We start from the raw sequence: 18,520 nt of genomic DNA, 5'->3' as shown, positions 1-18,520 counted from the left end.
TAACCCTACCCTAACCCTAACCCTAACCCTAACCCTAACCCTAACCCTAACCCTAACCCTAACCCTAACCCTAACCCTAACCCTAACCCTAACCCTAACCCTAACCCTAACCCTAACCCTAACCCTAACCCTAACCCTAACCCTAACCCTAATTGGCCGAGTTCTACAGAGAGACCGCGACAAGAGCTGAAGAGTGTCAAAATCTGTCCGACAAAGCTTTAGATAGTGCCCGCAAGTAATCTCAACTAGGAGATGCGAGGAGTAAGAGTCACCGCCAAATTGATTCGAATTGGAATCATGCGGGCTAGCCAATAATTTAACTCAATTCTAATGCTTCAGGGCATGCTCAGCTTATCCCAAGAGCGTCAGGGAGAAGAGAATTTACAAGACTCGAAGTGATTGGTTTTGCGCCAAATAATGAACGGCACAGGTTCTATGTGTTTAGCAAAAGCTGCTTCTTTGATCATGTCCCTGAACTTCTTGTTATGTATTTTGAGCACAGGTCCCTTCTAAATAGGCTAGATGCCGCTGGGAGCTGTTCCTTAAGATGTTTTAATCTCCTAACGGACAATATGGGCTCATTTGTTGCAAGTGATAAGCCGCGCGCCAACAAAATCTCCATAAGCGCGGCCGCCAATAGGTGCGCAAAAGGCCGAGCGGCTCAAGAGTGTTAAGACTGTATGTGGTTGATGCATTGTTAAAATGAGAAATTTTGGTCAATCTTCAGACTGTCGGCAAGAGACAAGAGTTGTGACGCGCGGTCTTTGTAGCGCGCTCTCAAGTTTACCAAGCTGGTGGCACCGCTAATGCAAGGGCAAGACCTCTGTCTTCAACCGTCAGGGCGGACAAACTGTACGCGGCAGCGACGCGCGACCGAGCGATATCATTCTGTTGTTTTTCCACTGCTTGTTGTTGGCTGCATCTTTTCTTTGCGCTTCAAAGCGGGTCGACAGCCCCTGCAGTCACAACAAACACTGTTCGAGTTTTGCCGCTGTGAGGAGCGACAGACTGCATCAATTCTAATTTGAATTCCACGCGGCTATCGCGCTCGCTGCCAGGTCTGGAATCAACAAGCGCCTGCAAGACCTTGTTTCGATGCGCGGACGCGCTTGTGTCACCAAGGACGTCACTGCTCCTCGCCGCACGGCAACATGAATATTCCCTGTCACATATCAATTGTTTCTGTCTGGCGCCTGCTCACTCGCAGCCAGATGTCGCCCCCCGCGCTCAATCCCCGTTTGAAAATCCGACCCTAATCCGCTTCCGCTTCCGCTTCCGCGTCCGCTGTCTCCTCGCAGCTGCACCACTGCGTGCCTCTGTCTTCCAAATTCTACCTTCCGCAACTTCGAATACATCTTCAGCTGTCATCGCGTCCTGAACAATGGCTTTTCCCAAGCCGTTCCTCCATCGTACGATCAGGAAATTTGCAAGCCGCGCATGGAAGCCGCTCGTCTTCCCCAGCACAGGTTTCGCGCGGATTCGACCAGAGCAGAGGGTCGACGAAGAAACGATTTCGCAATACGTCGCGTCGGACTACTACCCTGTCCGGGTTGGCGACGTGTTCCAGGACCGCTATCAGGTTGTGGGAAAGCTGGGATACGGGACAACGTCGACGGTATGGCTGGCGCGGGATTTGAGGTGAGTGGCATCGCCACGACGCGTGGCGCGCTGTTGCTCAAGTCTCTTTTTCAGCGCGTGCCGGCATGTCGCTCTCAAGGTCTTCTTGCACTCTGAGGCCATGTGGAATAAAGTGGACGCCGAGCTCAATATTTACAAGCGCGTGGCGCGGGCCCCCGACGACTGTATTGGCCGCTTCTTCATTCGTCCGCTGCTTGATAACTTCAACATCGATGGACCGATGGGGCGGCATCAGTGTCTCGTACACCAACCGCTCTGGAAGAGCGTGCATGACTTGCGGCACTGCAACCCCGTCAGAAGATTGCCAGAGGTAATGATGGCGAATCTGCTCCTGCGTATCTTCCTCGCCCTAGACTTTCTGCACACAGAATGCCACGTCGCGCACACCGACATCAAAGAGCACAACATGCTCATCGGGGCCGACTCATCCATCTTCCACTCCTTTGAAGAGGAGGAGCTGGCGCAGCCGTGCCCGCGGAAAGAGGTCGACGGACGAACCATCTACGAGTACCGGGAGCTCAACAACTTTCCCAAGGAGTACGGGCAGCCGGCTCTGTGCGACCTTGGGTCGGCGGTGGCGCTGGACGACGGGGTCGAGCACCGCGAAGACATCCAGCCAAACATCTACCGCGCGCCCGAGGTGATCGTCGGCGTGCCGTGGTCGTACAGCGTCGACGTGTGGAATGTCGGGTGCGTGGTGAGTACCTAGTCGCGACAATTTGGACGAACGAGCGAGCAAGCTCTGGCTGACGAGGCGTGCGCGCTGCAGATCTGGGATGCGTTTGAGGGCGAGTCGCTGTTTAGCGGCCGCGATCCAGAGCATAAGAAGTACCGCGGCCGCGCCCATCTGGCGGAGATGATGGCGCTCCTCGGACCACCTCCAGCGAGCCTTCTTGCCCGGGCGAACCATAGGGCCAAGTTCTTCGACGAAGCCGGTGAGTTTTACATACTCGGTCTCGAGTGGCAGTCGCATCGATGAATCCCTTTCTGATTACGAACAACCACAGGAAACTTTCACGCGGGAATCCCCTTGCCAGAATCGAAGCCGCTAGAGCAGAGAGAGACGACTCTTGCCGGCGACGGCAAGACGGAGGATCTGGAGCTGTTCCTGCGCTTCATGCGCAAGATGCTGCAGTGGGAGCCGGAGAAGCGCAGTTCGGCAAGAGAGCTGGTCGAAGATGAGTGGATAGTCAAGAATACGATGGATGAGTGAGAGCATGAGGTGCTGTCTTTGTGTTGTGGTGGTTGTACATAACGCTGTTTTGTCTGTCTGTTTATTTGCTCTCCCCTCCCGCGTGGACGGAGTAGGTGCGGAGGTCGACTGGTATAGATGTGGTGTGAGTAGAATTGTTGTCGAACAGGGAGTAGTGTATGTCAATGTCGCAGCACACCAGGAGCATTCGAACGCACAGACGTGGTGCCATTCGAGCCGGAGCCAGCGGTGATTCCTACAGCAGTAGTGGCAACTCCGCCATCATATTCCCCAGGCGCAACCTCAGCAGACTCCCTCATCGTGCACCCCGCACTTGGTCGAGTCCTAATGCTCAAACGCTGCTAGGACCAAGCTCCAGAAACAAGGGACGAATTGAGACTGGGAAACCATGGAGAAAGTAGAATTACGACGAAAGACCAAGTGCTGACCACTCCATCAGTAACCACAACGGTATCAGGCGACACATGAGCCTTCATCTGCAACGACTTGACGGGCCGATCACAAACTCCTACCTACAGCCCCAACACGCCAGCCCACCGCGCCCTCACACCCTCCACCGCCTCCCTCAAATTCCCCCTCGCCCTCTCCATCCCCCTCCTCTCCAACCCACTCAACTCCTCCAACCCGTCCGTCTGCCACGCCGCCTCAAACGCATCCAGTCTCTCCTCCACCACATCCGCATCGTACACACCCACCATCGTCGCATTACTCACGTACTCGGTCCAGATGCGCCAGCGCGGAACGTAGTAGCCCGCGACGAGGCCGGCCCACGGCTTGGACGCGTAGTCGGAAATCTCGCCGCGCGGGCCCCATAGTGTGGGTTGGTTGCGGGCGTTGTATGTCAGGAGGGCGAGGAAGGATGAGGTGCTGTTGGTGGTGGAGGACGACGACGACGACGACGCCCACGCCCGCGCAGACGCAACCCACTTGGCGAGGGTGAAGTGGTCGTTGGTCGCGAGGACGGCATCGAGGGAGTCTAGCAGCTCGATCATGGTGGTTGCCTTGGTCGCCAGCAGGGCCGCCGTCGAATTGGCGTCACTTGTGCTGTTTGCGGCGAGGCTGGCGTTGCGCGTCGCAACAAAGTCAGTGTAGAGCGACACGAACGCGTTGCTGAGGACCTGGCGCGTCACGTCGACCATGTCGTAGTGGAAGGCTGGGTTAGACCAGAGCGCGGGCGAGGCGGCCGTAGCGTTGTAGAAGAGGCTCCAGGCTTGCAGCAGCGCGGCCTCGTCGTACGGGATGGTGGTTGCGTGGTGGCCGGTGCGGTTGGTAAGGCCGTAGAGCGCAGGCTGCAGCTCGTAGATGGACTTAGTGACGGCGTTGGTGGTGAGCTCCGTGTTGTTGTAGACGGTCGATCGGAGAATGTCCCACGCGGCAAACAGCTCAGACGGGATGCTGGAGTTGCCGCCGGCGTAGCGGCTGGACACCCAGGCGTTGAAGTAGGATGGCGTGTCGATGGGAGTGGTTGACCACGCTTGATCGAGCAAGAGGTCGTAGACGACTTCGTTGCCTTCCTGGCCTTCCATGGTCAGTCCGAAGCCGACCAACGTGCTCGAGTTTGCGAGCGCTTCGACGGGATTGATGGTGATGTTTTCGACTTGGCCGTACAAGCCGATATTCCCACCGTAGTCGTGCAGTTGGCACCAGATCCACGGCTTGCCGTAGTACGAATCGGTGCGTTGCCACTGCGGCTGGCTCTCGGAAAACAGGTCAAGGACGATCATGTCGTTGTCGACTTCGACGCCAGATAGATACGCCTCGACGCGCTCGTCGGTCCAGAAGTCGCTGTTGGAGTAGAAGAGCCAGCCCTGCATCATCCAGACGGCATCCGGATCGGCCGCTTTGAAGGCCTTCCACGTGTTGTAGGTCACGTTCCGCAGGTAGTCCAAATCTCCAGAGTACGGGTCGTTCTCATTGTACTGATCCAGCGTGTAAATGTGCGACACGTTGCCATATGCGCGGGCTTGCTTCTCGATGAAGCTTTTCTGTAGCGTCGTGAAGGCCTCGTCAAACGGCTCCAAGAACGTAACGTTGGTGTACTCTGGCGCAAACCTATTCCACTGTGATCCATTGACAACCGTCGCGTTTGGCAGCACTCGAGAGATGGCTCTCGGGACAAATCCAGTGAACGAGGGGAGCACCGGCGTCATACCAAGCTCAACCATTCTTTTCACAATCTTCTTTTGCAGCTCAAACTGGCCATCGATCCATGACGTTGGCAGATCGCCGCCCCAGGACCCCTGAATGTTTCCGAAGCGATTCCAGCTTTGGAACGCCGGGCCGCTGAGAAACGTCTTGATTTCAGCATCTGTGAGGCCAATCTCGGCGAAAACTTCGATGAGAATCTTTTCGGCACCAACCCACGCCAGGGGGAGATTGACGCCGCGCAGTGCCAACCAGTCGAGTTCGAGCTCCCAGTCTTCCCAGGTCCAGAAGGCAGTCGTGTATGAGAACGTGACTGGGAATATTAGAGCAGGCTCAAAGGTTGAGACAAAGATGTACCTGTATTGAAATGATACCTCCACGGGATCACCGCCGACCCAGTCAACGTGCCATTGATTCTTGGTAGGAGCTCGGGAGCCAGGTGCAGACGAGAGCCAATGTACCAGTAAATGTCCACATGCACCACATCAGCAAGGTACCGATGAAGCCTTGAAGCACGTCAACATCAACAACCATCATGGAGAGCAAGACTGACTGACCCGCTGGCAAGACCGCTCAAAGAAGTCGACTCGATCCTGACCTGGCCATTCTCAGGGGTCGAGACAGCATAGTGGTCGTATCCAGTTCCATTGATCGTCTGATTCAAAAGAAGGAATTCAAAGTCGGCCGCATGATCTGGCATGCGCCGCGTAACGAGGTCCCTGAGGCCCTGCGTGGAAACGGTGGCAGCCGATACGGCAGCAGTAGCAACAGTCGACAGCCACACCACTGAGAGACGCATGGCCGGACGACAGCTGCGCGGGCGGCAGGTGGCTGATTGGCGACGAGGACGGAGGGCCAAGAGGAGACGTGCTGCAAAGTGTCATGAGGAACGCAGTCATGGATTTGAAGCAGCGTCGACGCCTGCGCCGCACCGGCCTGAGTGGCGGTGTGCCGAGATGCAGGATCGGGCGTTGATGACGCGAGGCGAGCGATGGAGATTGGCCGGGACTTCGGTTGTCGACGCTTCCCGAGTCGGGATTGAGCTGTGCAACTGTAAAGAAAGCAGCGCCGTTTGGGACGAAGTTGATGGACTGGAAGATGAGGAACTGAGAAGCTTGGGAGGAAGGGGTTCTTGGTTGAAATCAGGATCTCGTTGCACAGCATGAAGTTTGCACCACGGCCAAATTTGTAGCGTCAACGACATTGATTTGAACTTTGCCCAAGGCTGGATTGCTGGCGATTGATGTGAAATTGAGCGAAATGAAATGATGCTCCAACTCACTCCTGGACGTCGCTGCAGTCCAAAGCAGCGCCGCTTCAAACGAGAGTTGACCTACCGCAAGACCGACGCACCGCAAAGGCTCAAGAGGATGGTCTACAAAACGCTCACATCTGCTGATGACAGCGAAGACGGCAAGCCGCCAGCCCAATGCTCATCAAGGCAGCATTCCAAAGCCGACAGCAGGCATGACCAACGAAAACACACGTGGAGCATCAACTGGACGGATGGATGAGTCCAGACAGTAGCCGCATGAGCGGCGGTTCTGCGGGTGGCGGACGGGTAAGATCTACGAGTAGATGGAAAGCCGTCGGCGGGCCCAATACGCTCGTGACTCTGAGGGGTTCGTCCAAGAAGGCAGGTTGTCTGGATGGTTGCGTGATGTGTGAGCGATGGATGAGGGCCGAGGCGGATAGCCGACGGAGGTGTTGGGCCTGCAGTGGCTGTGGTTCCGTTGGACGTTTAGCCAGAGCGGGGTGGGAGCCAAAGTGCGCGTTCAATGCGGAGAGAAAGAAGGAAAAATTGACAGTTTCTCTGACAACTCAAACGACGGGACATGAGATATGCAACGTGATGCGCATGCGAAAATCAGGCGTTGTGAGAAAAAGAGTGGCAAGACGAAGATGAAGACGCAGGAGAGCAACGCCGAGAGAGGTACACATGTACATTCTGCATGGCGAGCAGTTTCCGGACGCGCGCTGAAATTGGACAGGTGCCTGGATTGGAACGGAAAAGAGGGCTTGGTCGTCCGACGCAGAGGAAGACGAGGTGGTGATTGGCTTCGGAGATGGGTGCACGACGAATATTCAATGTTGCCGCGCTCTCCGCGTGTACATGGCTGGATGATACATGTGTGCGTGCGGTGCAACCTGCCATGACAATGTCAGCCTCTCGGAGTGTTGTTGACAAGATGATGAAGTCTCGGGGTTCGGCGAGTGTCGTAGACTCGTGGTTGTCGAGCGGTACAGCGAAATTTGGAGGAGATTTGACAATGGAGCGACGAGTCTAGAGGGGTAGGGTACCACGGTAGGGGGCAGGCAGACGGGCGCCGATGGGGCTGCAACGGGAGACACGAGGCTCGCACGCGGGTGGCGGCCAACGGGCAGAGGCGCCAGGAGCCAAGGGCCAGGGAGGGCTGCGCGACGAGGGGGCTCTGGCCAGCGACCCCTGGGTGGGCTGCTGTCGTCACCAAGACGTTTGCCCACAATGTCACGATGTCTGATGCCATGATTTCATCGGTCGCTGGTGGTTTGTTTCCTTGACGTGCAGATAGTGGAGTTGTGGGCCTCCGTGGTTTTTGCGGGATGGCGGTTTGCGGGATTGCGGGATGATGGAGACTGCGGCCAATGACGTATGCAGCATCGAGCACCCAACATGAAACCCATGGTCGACGGTTGGGTTCGAATTTCTCGCTGCACTTTGGGTTCTGTGCGTGATTAATCGCAGGCGGCGCACGTAAAGAGATATTTCCACCGGCACAAGTGCAGAGGCGTAGGCGTGCGCGGCAGGAGTCAACGGGCGCTGGCGTAGAGGGGACATGGTGGATGGCTGTGATTCGATCTGTTCGATCCACTTCGACCTTGTATCACCGACTGCCCAGCCTGACACTCTGACCTGCCCACACCCACTGCCCTACGTTCCTGCCCTTGGGTTCCTTTGCTCCTCCCCCCATTGGCCCGCCCCTCCCCCGCGTATAAAGCAATCTCGTGCCCCGCCTCACCCTCTTCTTCCACACCATCCCTCTCATCCTCCTTCTCGTCCGTCAACCTCTCGTCTGCTTCACCCACACGCCAACCTCAAGGTATGTCGCGCGCGTCCTTCGATACCTCCTCGCGCGTCGCGTCCCATGCTGACTTGGTACTCTCAGTCAAACCCGCTCTCTCACCAACCCACAAACCGTCACCAATCGTACCACGCACACCATGCCTTTCGAGAAGAAGGCTGTCCACTTTGGCGGCGGCAACATTGGCCGTGGCTTCGTCGCCGAATTGTGAGTACCACCCGACCACCTCACCGCTGCCTTCGCTGACAATGGCTGCAGCCTTCACAAGTCGGGCTACGAGGTCATCTTCGTCGATGTCATGGACAAGATCATCGACGGCCTGAACGAGACCCCCAGCTACACCGTCACCGAGATTGGCGAGGAGGGCGAGAAGACCTTCACCATTGACCACTACCGCGCCCTCAACTCCAAGTACAAGCTCGACGAGGTCATCAAGGAGATTTCCGAGGCCGATGTCGTCACCTGCGCCGTTGGTCCCAACATTCTCAAGTTCATTGCGGAGCCCGTCGCCAAGGGCATCGAGGCGAGGAAGCTGGACTACCCTCTAGCCGTCGTTGCCTGCGAGAACGCCATCAATGCCACCACCACCTGGCGCGGCTTCATCGAGGAGCGTCTGTCGGAGGACACCAAGTCCAAGCTCGCTACCAAGGCTCGCTTCGCCAACTCGGCCATTGACCGCATCGTCCCCCAGCAAGCTCCCGACGCCGGCCTGAACGTCAAGATTGAGCGCTTCTTCGAGTGGTGCGTCGAGCTGCCTCCCTTCGACGGCATGCAGCACCCCCAGATCGACGGTGTCCACTTTGTCGACGACCTCGAGCCCTACATTGAGCGCAAGCTCTTCACCGTCAACACGTCCCACGCAACGGCGGCTTACACTGGCTACAACCGCGGCAAGGAGTACATCCACGAGACGATGCACGACAAGGACATCAACGAGATTGTCCGCGCCACGGTCAAGGAGACTGCCGCCCTCATCATCAAGAAGCACGGCATTCCCGAGAAGGAGCAGTACGACTACGTCGACCAGATCATCAAGCGCATCTCCAACCCCGAGCTCAAGGACGACGTCAAGCGCGTCGGCCGCGCCCCTCTCCGCAAGCTCTCCCGCAAGGAGCGCTTCATCGGTCCCGCCTCGCAGCTGGCCGAGATGGGCCTGCCCGTCGACAACTTGCTCAACGCCGTCGAGATGGCGCTTCGCTTCCAGAACGTCGAGGGCGACGACGAGTCGGCTGAGCTGGCCAAGGTCCTTGCCGACAACGACGCCAAGTCGGCGACGACGAAGCTGACCGGCCTGGAGGAGTCTCACCCCCTCTACCCGCACGTCCTCAAGAGGGTGGAAAAGGTCAAGGCCGAGTCCAAGCTCTAGATTTTCCCTTTGTGACGACAGCCGCATGACTGACGACCTGATGCATGCATGGACACGACTTTTTTCTATTTCTCTTCTCACACTTGAGGTCCTCTATTTTCCTTTTTTCGGGACCTTTTTCCCTCTACTACTTTTTCTCTCCTGGGGCTTTTCACGGAGCAGGCGACACGGCGGGATCGGTGTCGCTGGATGGCAAAGGCGTAGCTTGAAACGGAATGGAGCATCATGGAAGCGGGTTGCTTGAACAGTGGTGGTGGACACCAACCAGCCAGTAGGTAGATGGCAATTATAAAAAGTTGATCATGATCCTCATCAACGCGCGTCGTGTGCTCATGATGCCCGGGACAATGGTTGGCAGTGCATGAGTCGGTTTAGCTTGGAGGCTGTTGGGTAGCGGCAGCATGTCGAAAAAGGTTATTCTTTAGCCGGTGGAGGCAGAACTGAAGAGGTGTAGCTTGCGTGTCAAAGTCGACGGTGACAGCAGGGCTGACATGGCGGATGCGAAACAGTGGGTGGTTTGTACTGTAGTGGCAGACACGTACTCACGTACAAAATATGCAGACAGCGCAGCAGACGCGTCGACGTCGAGCTTCTAGACTCTGCTAATCCCTGCGGTGTTGTTTAGGGTGTCAAGGCCTCAAGGCGCGCAGGGCGACTGCTGCGGATCCACGGGCCTTGACGTCACGGCCGCCAACTTCACATCTCCCGTCAACCACCCACACACACCGTCACGTCGTCGTCGTCCATCAACCCACAAATTCCTGCAAGCCGCCCATCACGGAGCCCATGTTGCAGCATGTGTCGCTCAACCGCCAGGTACTTTTTCCATCGTCGGCCAATCGGAGCCGGCCCAGCTCGCCCTCGAAAACACGCCCCATGTCGACTGTCTAACAAGCTTCATGTCCGCAGGGATTGCTCTGCACGTCGCAGCTCTTGCACGAAACATGTCTCCTCCACAGCCTGCCCGCCTCGAGTCGGATCCGGCGTCCTAAATAGAACAATCCCTCCTCGCTGCCGCGTTTCGCCCTCTGCCCCCGGTCTTAGCAATGGGCCGAATCGTCCTTGCTCGATGGCTTAACTGCCAACCCTCCGCCCTCAAGCTTTGCATCGTCCCTCACGCCCTTTTCCTCCTCCTCCACCTGGCTTCGAGTTGAGCCGCGATGCTGCCGCAAATCCTCCACATCTCCAAGCGCACCTTCTTCCGCGTCGCCGCCGTCCTGCTCATCCTGGGAACACTATGGCACCTCCGGCAATTCTCGGATCGTCTCGACGTCCAAGCCATTCGCACGTCGGCCGTCAGTTACTTTCGCCATGAGGAGGATATACCGTGTCCAGCGATGCCGGGAATGTCGGACATGTTGGTCGTGCTGAAGACGGGCGCCACCGAGATTCCCACAAAGGTTCCCGTGGCTCTCCACACGGTGCTGCGCTGCGTGCCAAACCTGGCCATCTTCTCCGACTACGAGGAGACGATTGAGAATCGCCCCGTGCAAGACGTCTTGTCCGGAATCCCCGACGACATCAAGGCTTCACACCCGGATTTTGAGCTGTACAACCGCCTCCAAGCCCGCGGCGGCCGCAGCTCCATCACCAAGCACGAGCTCGACGAGTGGTTCAACGCGCCAAACACGCAGCAGGGACAGCAAGGGAACCCGGCGTGGAAGCTCGACAAGTGGAAGTTCTTGCCCATCATCGACGCGGCCATTGACCGCATGCCCAACGCGACATGGTACGTATTTGTCGAGGCCGACACGTACCTCATGTTCTCCAACCTGGCCGACTTCCTCAACCGCTACGACTCGCAGAACAACACACCGCTGTACCTGGGCGAGCCGATGCAGATTGGTGGCGAGGTGTTTGGGTACGGAGGCAGCGGATACGCGCTCAATGCCGTCGCCATGCGCCAGGTCAGCAAGCACCGCGCCGACAACGCGCAGGCGTACAACGACTACACGGCGCAGCACTGGGCCGGCGACTGCGTACTGGGCAAGGCGCTCCGCGACGCCGGCATCCCGCTGACCTACGCCTGGCCCAACATCCAAGGCGGCAAGCCGTCGGAGCTCGACTGGGGCTCGCAAGGCGCGACGGGCGCGGCGGGCGCGACGCAGAAGCTCTGGTGCTCGCGCGCTGTATCCTACCACCACCTGTCGACCGAGGAAATGGCCGCCATGTACCGCATGCAGCGCGAGGCCGAAGAACGTAAGGCGCCCCTCAAGCTGCACCGCGACATCTTCAACAACTTCGTCAAGCCGTTCCTGGTCCCCGAGGTCGACGCGTGGGACAACGTGGCCGAGGACACGGTGACGCGCGAGAACACCATGGGCGCGGCCATCGAGAGCTTCGTCGAGTGCCGCCTGGCTTGCGAGAAGAGCGAGAGCTGCCTGCAGCTGGCGTGGTCCATGGACGGCGGGTGTCGCCACGACAAGAGGCTCAAGTTTGGGAGGCCGCAGGATGCGAGCACGGCGAAGGGGACGGCGAGAGTGACGAGCGGCTGGATGATGGAGCGCGTCAAGAAGTACATTGACGACCTGGGGACCTGCGATAGCAAGGTTGAGTGGGCTGGGTCGTGAAGAGCGAGCAGCAATGTCTCAGTGTTGCTATTTTCCCGCCACGAGTCGTGGTTGGGGTTGGGGCTTTCTCTCGTCAAGGCTCCCGCGATGTCAACGATTTGGCTTGCGGCACCGCACCTTTTTTGGCCTTGCGTTTTCTTTCCGGTGGACTGACTGGATGATTGATGCCTTTGGCAACCAAGGCTTCGCTCGCTCACTCACTCACCCACCGGCCCTCTTTCGACTACGTCCTCTGGCCACTGGACTACCTACCTCCAACAACGATGACGACGCCGCGACGTTCCCAGCGGGCAGGACACTCTGTGATTTTTTCTTCTTCTTCTTCGACAACTGGCTACTACCTAGGGAAAGAAGGAATGGCGTTTTTATGGATGTCTCATGTCTCTTTCTTTCTCACTATCTTTTCCAAACTTGAAAAATTTCAGCCAAACCAAACCTATATACCATTACAGACAGGCGATGATGATGTCGAGATGAGCGGCGGATTTCTGGTTGTTTCCTTTTGTGGTGGACTTCGAAGGCCGGGTTGCGTCTCCAACAACGAGAGGGCAAGGTTGAAAGAGCTGGGGTTAGGTCGAGGGGCGAGCGGGAACGGGTTGAGGGAGCTGGTGACGACAGTTGTTGAATATGGAGACTTCATTACCAACCTACCACTGTTCGACCGAATGTTGCTGTGTCTTGACAATTAACGCAAGAGATCTCAGACTGCGAAGCTTTACGTCGTGAGTGAGATTGATCTCTTCGCGCTGCTTGGTTCGGTGATGACCACGGAGTCGAGGATGCGCTGGTGTCGTGTGGAGGTAGGGACTTGCCGTATGGTTCTAGTGTGGTAGGCAGCCTTCGCGCTACCAATATCCAGCGGTCCGACCTCCTCAACTCACCCAAGGGACTACCGTATTATACACCAAGCGCTGAGCCACTTGCTTCAACGATCTCAGGCACGACCTGCACATACTGCCTACTCACCGGCACCATCTCTCTCACGAAGCACAAACCACGAACCACCAGCATCTCTTACTTTCTCCACCCGGACACACAAGTCACCATCCCTCTCGCCCGCGTCCTCCTTCCTCATCAAAGCCGTCAATCACATCTTCTCCTTCGCGCCAGTCTCCTACCACGCGATGTTGCCGTCCATCACAAAAACAATCCTGCGTCCCTCGTTCGGCCGCACTCTCCCTCTCATTCGGCAACCACCATTCCAGCAGTCCCGCCGCCTCCTCCACCGCCAAACGGCGCTCTTCGTCACAGGGGCCGAAGCCAGCCGCATCATCGACGTCTTAGTCGGCGACGCGCACGACAGCGGATGCGTCTTGATCGACAAGACGGTTGGCGACGAGTTTCGAGCGGCAGCGGCGGCGGTGGATGCTGGTGCGGAGATGGAGATGGAGATTGTGCCGTTGGGGTTTTGGCGCGCGGAGGGGAGGGGGTGGTTTGCTACCGGTATCTCACCCCCCGCCTCTGGCACTGTTTGTTTGGTTGGCGTGGAGTTGAGTCGAGTCGGCAGAGTGAGTGATGAACTGACCAAGGGCCGGGCGCGGTACAGACAAGTCCAAGTTCCCCCGGCTGGAACTCACGCAGCCTCTCGGCGTCTGCGTCCAGGGCGAGAAGAGCGCCGCCGTGACGTTGTGGGCGTTTGCGGCTTCAGACTGCATTGCGCTGGATGGAACGGTTGATGGTGAGTTTGGAGAATATCCCGGCGTTGGTTGGTGGAGGAGGAGAGTGTGTGAGGTGTGCTGACTACTGACTGACTGGCGATGAGAAGACGGCGTTGCTAGGTTGCTGCGGGATACGGAGAAGCGGCTGGGTGCTGTGATTGAGCAGCTGAAGGACCGGTGAGGTGGTTGGGGCGGTGGAGAGGTAGGTGTGTGTGTGGAGGGATAATTCGTGCGTCTGGGCTGTGTCGGTCGTCGTCGTCTGTTGTTGTCCACATAGTAGCGGTTGAAGCTGGGTTGGAGGCCACTGCTGGAGTTTGGTCGGGAAATGGTTGGCTGTACGTTGGATCGTTGGAGGAAGTTCAACTCTAAGAGCGACAGAGGTGCGTGAATGCTGCTTGTGGCTATCCGTCTGCCAGTCTGAGTGCTCAGGTCTTTGGGCGGCAAGGTGCTCGAATGCTCTTTGTATGTCGACATTTTGACTTGGTGGTTTGAGTACTCGCTGTGTGCCGCCCAAGGTTGGCACCACAAAGGCTTGCAAAAGAAATCTCAAGTCTTAGCTGGAGATTCAGTACCGAAGGTCAGGGCACAAAGCTGATATTGATTTGATGAGTCAAAATGTGCCCATCCGCGGAGCATTCGAGCACCTTGTTGCCAAAAGACTTGGACGTTTGAGCTTGTGGAAGGATTTTTGCAGGAGTAGTCAAACTCCCCAGCCCTGCCTTGGAGTTGACCAGATTCTTCGTCGCCCACGGTGTGACAGCGCTGCAACAATGGCGTCATGGTTGCCTGATTGAGATGCCTTTACCGGATCTGGCTGGATTGTTTGTCCATGTCGCATTTTGCTGGAAATTCAACCCCAGCGAGAAGCTGCAAAGAGGCGGTGGTTGACACGAGCAGCGGATATCGAGTTTTGCGGATTTGAGTCTTGTTCATCGCCGCCCAATCTGCTTGCGCCGGGAATTCGAAATGTCCAGAGACCTCCGTTTGCTTTGCGATTGTTGACATCGGCTACGGCGTGATTCGACAATGGTGTTTGGATACTGATATAAGCAGAGGGTGTACCGCGGCACTGAGGTGGGACAGGACATGACATTTCCAGCGACAGTTGCGTCATATTTCCCTGATTGGGTGAGTGCCCCAAATGGAACCTCTGGATTTGCAATTAGGCGAATCAGTGACCAAATGAGGTCTTACATATTAGACTTTCTCCGGAGTCCGGATTCGATCGTGAGAAAGACTTTTTGAGGCGGAATGGGCTAATAAGTTTTGAGAGTTAGTCAAACGCTGGTTGGGGCCCGCCATACTGGGCGCGAGGCGACGCGACGCGTTCCGACTTGCGGCCGCTTCCATCACCGGACGGCCACCCTGCACCGCAACTCAACTTACTTCATAACATCCCTTGGACCAGCAATGTCACAATCTGATCCTGAGGAGATGACAGATACAAATGGCGACATCGAGATGGAGGAAGAAAAGACAGAGCCTGAAAACGCCGAACCAGGAGAAGCTACGGAGCCCAAAATCACGCGTTTTGACGACAACGGCGACCTTCGGCTCATCGTCTCGAACAAAATGCGCCCAAGATCTTCGAACATCTTCCTCGTTTCCTCTAAGGCCATGTCCATGGCTTGTGATCCATGGAATTCAATGCTGAATGGCCAGTTCAAAGAGTCGCAGCCCTCTTCGTCCGGTGAGCGCGAAGTTGAACTCCCGGACGATCACCCGAATGCTCTCGCCATTCCACTGCATATTGCCCATCTTCGCTTTGATCTCATTCCAGAGCAACCTACATTTAGCACCCTCCTCAATATTGCAGTCTTATCCGACAAGTACGATGCAACACATATCCTGCGACCATGGGCCACGTCGTGGGTGAACGCTTTGAGCCATACTGTGGAAGAGCCTGGGTATGAAGAGTGGCTTTGGGTGGCGTGGGAGTTCGGGCAGGCAAAGATTTTCGAGGATATTGCAACTCGTCTTGTGAGGACTATCAACATCGGCCCAGATGGGAAGTGTCAGACACCAGAGGGCAAGATCCTAGATCCGGCCTCAAGTCGTCAATATTTGCCACCAGAAATAATTGGTACTGCGGAAGCTTACTCTTGCATTCTAGTATGTGCTCACTAACTTGAATTAGAAAGCATTATGGCCATCCGCGAGAAAACAGTTGTCGACCTCCTCGACATCTTCTATTCAAAACTGGAATCTTTCGTCAAAAACCATTCATCCGGCATGACCGTCTGCTTTGGGCCGAAAAACGAGAACAAAGTCCGCCAAGTTGAGTGCGACGCTATGGTTTTTGGATCGCTGTCTCTATCGCTCTTGGAAGTTGGACTCAGCTCCCAAAGAATGGACCCCGTGGCAGTAACAATGAGTGTTGACCAACTCCTGGAGAAGCTTCGGGAAGTCCAAGCTTATGAGACAGTAATTCACGAGACTGGTGGCTGTAAAAACCTCACTACCAACGAGTCTCTCTTGGAGTATTTGGAAGACGTGGAAAACAGCATACCATCGCCTGTTTTGGATCTTCACCATCGTCACCTCCAGCGTCAAGCCAAAAAATTGGGATTGGATAAGGGCGTCGTTAGCAGCTGCACTTGAGTTTGGGCAAGGGGTTGTCGGCGTTGGTACAAGTCTCGCAAATGGATCTCATTATTGAATTGAACCCGCCGATCCGATACCTTGGACGTGAAGGTGCAATCCTAGGAACTATGAATGGGAAAGTACCCTTGAACGTGAATCTGGCGAGTGGAGTCAAACCAGCGAGGTCAGTACGATCAACTCAAGGGCAAGGCAGCAGTCAGAAAGGCCCAGGCCTGCAACTCCGATGACGGTCAAGCCAGTTGCTTGTTGTGTCTCGATTTTCGCGCACCCAAAAACGCGCCTACCTAAATCATGTAGGTATTTTACTGCGACAATTAACGCCGTCCGCTCGTCGCCCATTGCGTGACGGCGCTGCAACAATGGCGTCATGGTTGCCTAATTGGGGTTGATCTATCGGATTTGGCCGGATTGTTTGGCCAGTTCGCATTTTGCTGGAAATTCGATGGCAGCAAGAAGGTTCAGAAATCTGCGGTGACGCGAGCAGCAAGTACCGACTTTTGTGGGTTTCATGATGGAAGCGCCCCGAAGCTTGTTGGGCGGGCCCGACAAGCTGTACGCGGCGGACGGTACGCGGCGGACGCGACGCGACGCGCTCCTACTTGCGGCAACTTTATCATCGTCGCACGATCACTCTGGCACCTCAACACGACGACCTTTCCCATCCTCCTTCACCACACCTTTTCATCCGCCGATGACACAGCTCAACCATTCAGACATGACAGACGCGAACGACGACGGAAAAATGGAGCTCGAAAGCGCGGAGTCCGAAGCCATGGAGCCCGAAATCACCCGCTTTGACGACACTGGCGACCTTCGCCTCATCCTCTACAAACAAACGTCTGAAGAAGCTCCCCCGAAGATCTTCATGTTCATTGTGTCTTCAAAGGCAATGTCCATGGCTTGCACCGTGTGGAACTCGATGCTCAATGGCAAATTCAAAGAAGCGCAAACAACCTCCGGTGAACGCGAAGTCGAGCTCCCAGATGATGATCCGACTGGTCTTGCGATTCTGCTGCGCATCGCTCACCTCCAATTCGACCTTGTTCCCAAAGAGCTCGAATTTGCTGTCCTTCTCCAAATTACGGTACTGACTGACAAGTACGACATGACTCGCCTTATCCTCCCGTGGGCTCCATCCTGGGTCGAAAAATTGGCGAACCGGATACGCTGGACGGCTCCTGGATATGAAGAATGGCTCTGGATCGCATGGGAGCTAGGGCAGAGGTATAAATTTGAAAATTTGGCACTCCATCTGGCGATAACTACACAAATTCATGAGGATGGAAGGTGCATGACCAAAAATGGCAAGATCTTGGACCCTTGTGGAGGCTCTCAGCAGTTTCCACCTGATATCATTGGTACGAACCACAGTTACGATTGACCCTTCTTTTCTCATGCATCTAACTCACTACTTACAGAAAGCATCATGGAAGTTCGGCTGAAAATGATATCTAACCTGCTCCACGGTTATTACTCCGCCCTGGATAACTTCGTGGATAAGCAAATGGCCGGGCTTTTCGTGTGTGGAAGAGGAGCAGACGGAGTACGGAAACAATGCGACGATATGGCATTCGGATCGCTCTGTCTTGCTCTGCGAAAGGCTGGGCTTGGGCTCGAAAGAGTGCCTCCATCAAATATCACTCAAAGCTTCGACGAGCTGCTTGCATCCTTGAAGAATACAAGTGTGAGCTGCTTACACCGCCCACCCAACTGTTCCAGATCCGATGAGCAATGTTCGAATTACGAACTCACCACGACGCTTAAAGAGGCTGCGGAGAAAGCCCAGAGATTGGCACCGTCGCCTGCCACGGAAGTCCATCGCGATCATCTCACGCGTCAAGCACACAAATTGGGGCTCTAAATTCTCGAGCAACTATGTTTTATCGGCCTTCATTATTGATTATCTGATCTGTATCTACGTCAAAATGGAAAGCGAAGCCCAGTGTTTCCGTCACACATGCCTCAGCAAAGAGTGTGCCCACGGCGGAAGCGACCATGAAGCCAGGCCTTCACCTCGACCGCCTCTCAAACACCAACGACACCCAAACACATCATCATCACATCTCAATAACCAACCCACATCGCTAGTCCAACATCGACTACAACCATGCCCGACGACTACGACTACGTCGCGCTTCTAACGAAGACGGTCAGAGCGCTTAGAGACATGGACGAACACTTCACACTGCTACTCAAAGATCTCGACAAAGCGCGCGCCCGGTCATTCGCTCCATCGCCTGCCGCCACCACGGTGCACGCCCAAT

General features: G+C 56.0%; 6 protein-coding genes across 6 annotated transcripts; 5 read left to right on the top strand and 1 right to left on the bottom strand.

Moving 5' to 3' along the window:
• Positions 1-1,280: 1,280 nt before the first annotated feature.
• BKA78DRAFT_374064 (kinase-like domain-containing protein) lies at positions 1,281-3,083 on the top strand. Its single transcript, XM_066892781.1, has 4 exons — positions 1,281-1,638; positions 1,693-2,335; positions 2,408-2,573; positions 2,646-3,083. The coding sequence occupies exons 1-4, from the start codon at positions 1,382-1,384 to the stop codon at positions 2,849-2,851; spliced, it is 1,272 nt and encodes a 423-aa protein (XP_066742253.1). The 5' UTR covers positions 1,281-1,381; the 3' UTR covers positions 2,852-3,083.
• A 280-nt stretch (positions 3,084-3,363) lies between these two features.
• On the bottom strand, positions 3,364-5,795 carry BKA78DRAFT_355173 (putative alpha-N-acetylglucosaminidase; the record flags this gene model as incomplete). The annotated part of the gene is made up of 3 exons (XM_066891854.1): positions 3,364-5,309; positions 5,354-5,502; positions 5,554-5,795. The coding sequence occupies 3 exons, from the start codon at positions 5,793-5,795 to the stop codon at positions 3,364-3,366; spliced, it is 2,337 nt and encodes a 778-aa protein (XP_066742252.1).
• Positions 5,796-8,197: 2,402 nt separating this feature from the next.
• Positions 8,198-9,424, top strand: BKA78DRAFT_254911 (mannitol-1-phosphate 5-dehydrogenase; the record flags this gene model as incomplete). The annotated part of the gene is made up of 2 exons (XM_066884945.1): positions 8,198-8,265; positions 8,317-9,424. 2 exons carry the CDS (start codon positions 8,198-8,200, stop codon positions 9,422-9,424), a joined length of 1,176 nt encoding a protein of 391 aa, XP_066742251.1.
• A 1,322-nt stretch (positions 9,425-10,746) lies between these two features.
• BKA78DRAFT_228694 (uncharacterized protein) lies at positions 10,747-11,967 on the top strand (the record flags this gene model as incomplete). Its single annotated transcript, XM_066883734.1, has 1 exon — positions 10,747-11,967. A coding segment is annotated over one exon (1,221 nt), but the record flags the coding sequence as incomplete, so codon positions are not given.
• Positions 11,968-15,062: 3,095 nt separating this feature from the next.
• BKA78DRAFT_297988 (uncharacterized protein) lies at positions 15,063-16,253 on the top strand (the record flags this gene model as incomplete). Its single annotated transcript, XM_066886847.1, has 2 exons — positions 15,063-15,735; positions 15,790-16,253. The coding sequence occupies 2 exons, from the start codon at positions 15,063-15,065 to the stop codon at positions 16,251-16,253; spliced, it is 1,137 nt and encodes a 378-aa protein (XP_066742249.1).
• A 718-nt stretch (positions 16,254-16,971) lies between these two features.
• Positions 16,972-17,637, top strand: BKA78DRAFT_297987 (uncharacterized protein; the record flags this gene model as incomplete). The annotated part of the gene is made up of 1 exon (XM_066886846.1): positions 16,972-17,637. One exon carries the CDS (start codon positions 16,972-16,974, stop codon positions 17,635-17,637), a length of 666 nt encoding a protein of 221 aa, XP_066742248.1.
• Between the last annotated feature and the right edge of the window lie 883 nt (positions 17,638-18,520).

Source organism: Phyllosticta capitalensis, assembly GCF_038381095.1.
Source record: "Phyllosticta capitalensis strain CBS 128856 chromosome Unknown BKA78scaffold_8, whole genome shotgun sequence".
In the NCBI taxonomy this organism is placed as follows: Eukaryota; Fungi; Ascomycota; class Dothideomycetes; order Botryosphaeriales; family Phyllostictaceae; genus Phyllosticta; species Phyllosticta capitalensis.
The sequence above is the reverse complement of the archived record's forward strand: the minus strand, read 5'-3'. Positions and strand labels throughout refer to the sequence as shown.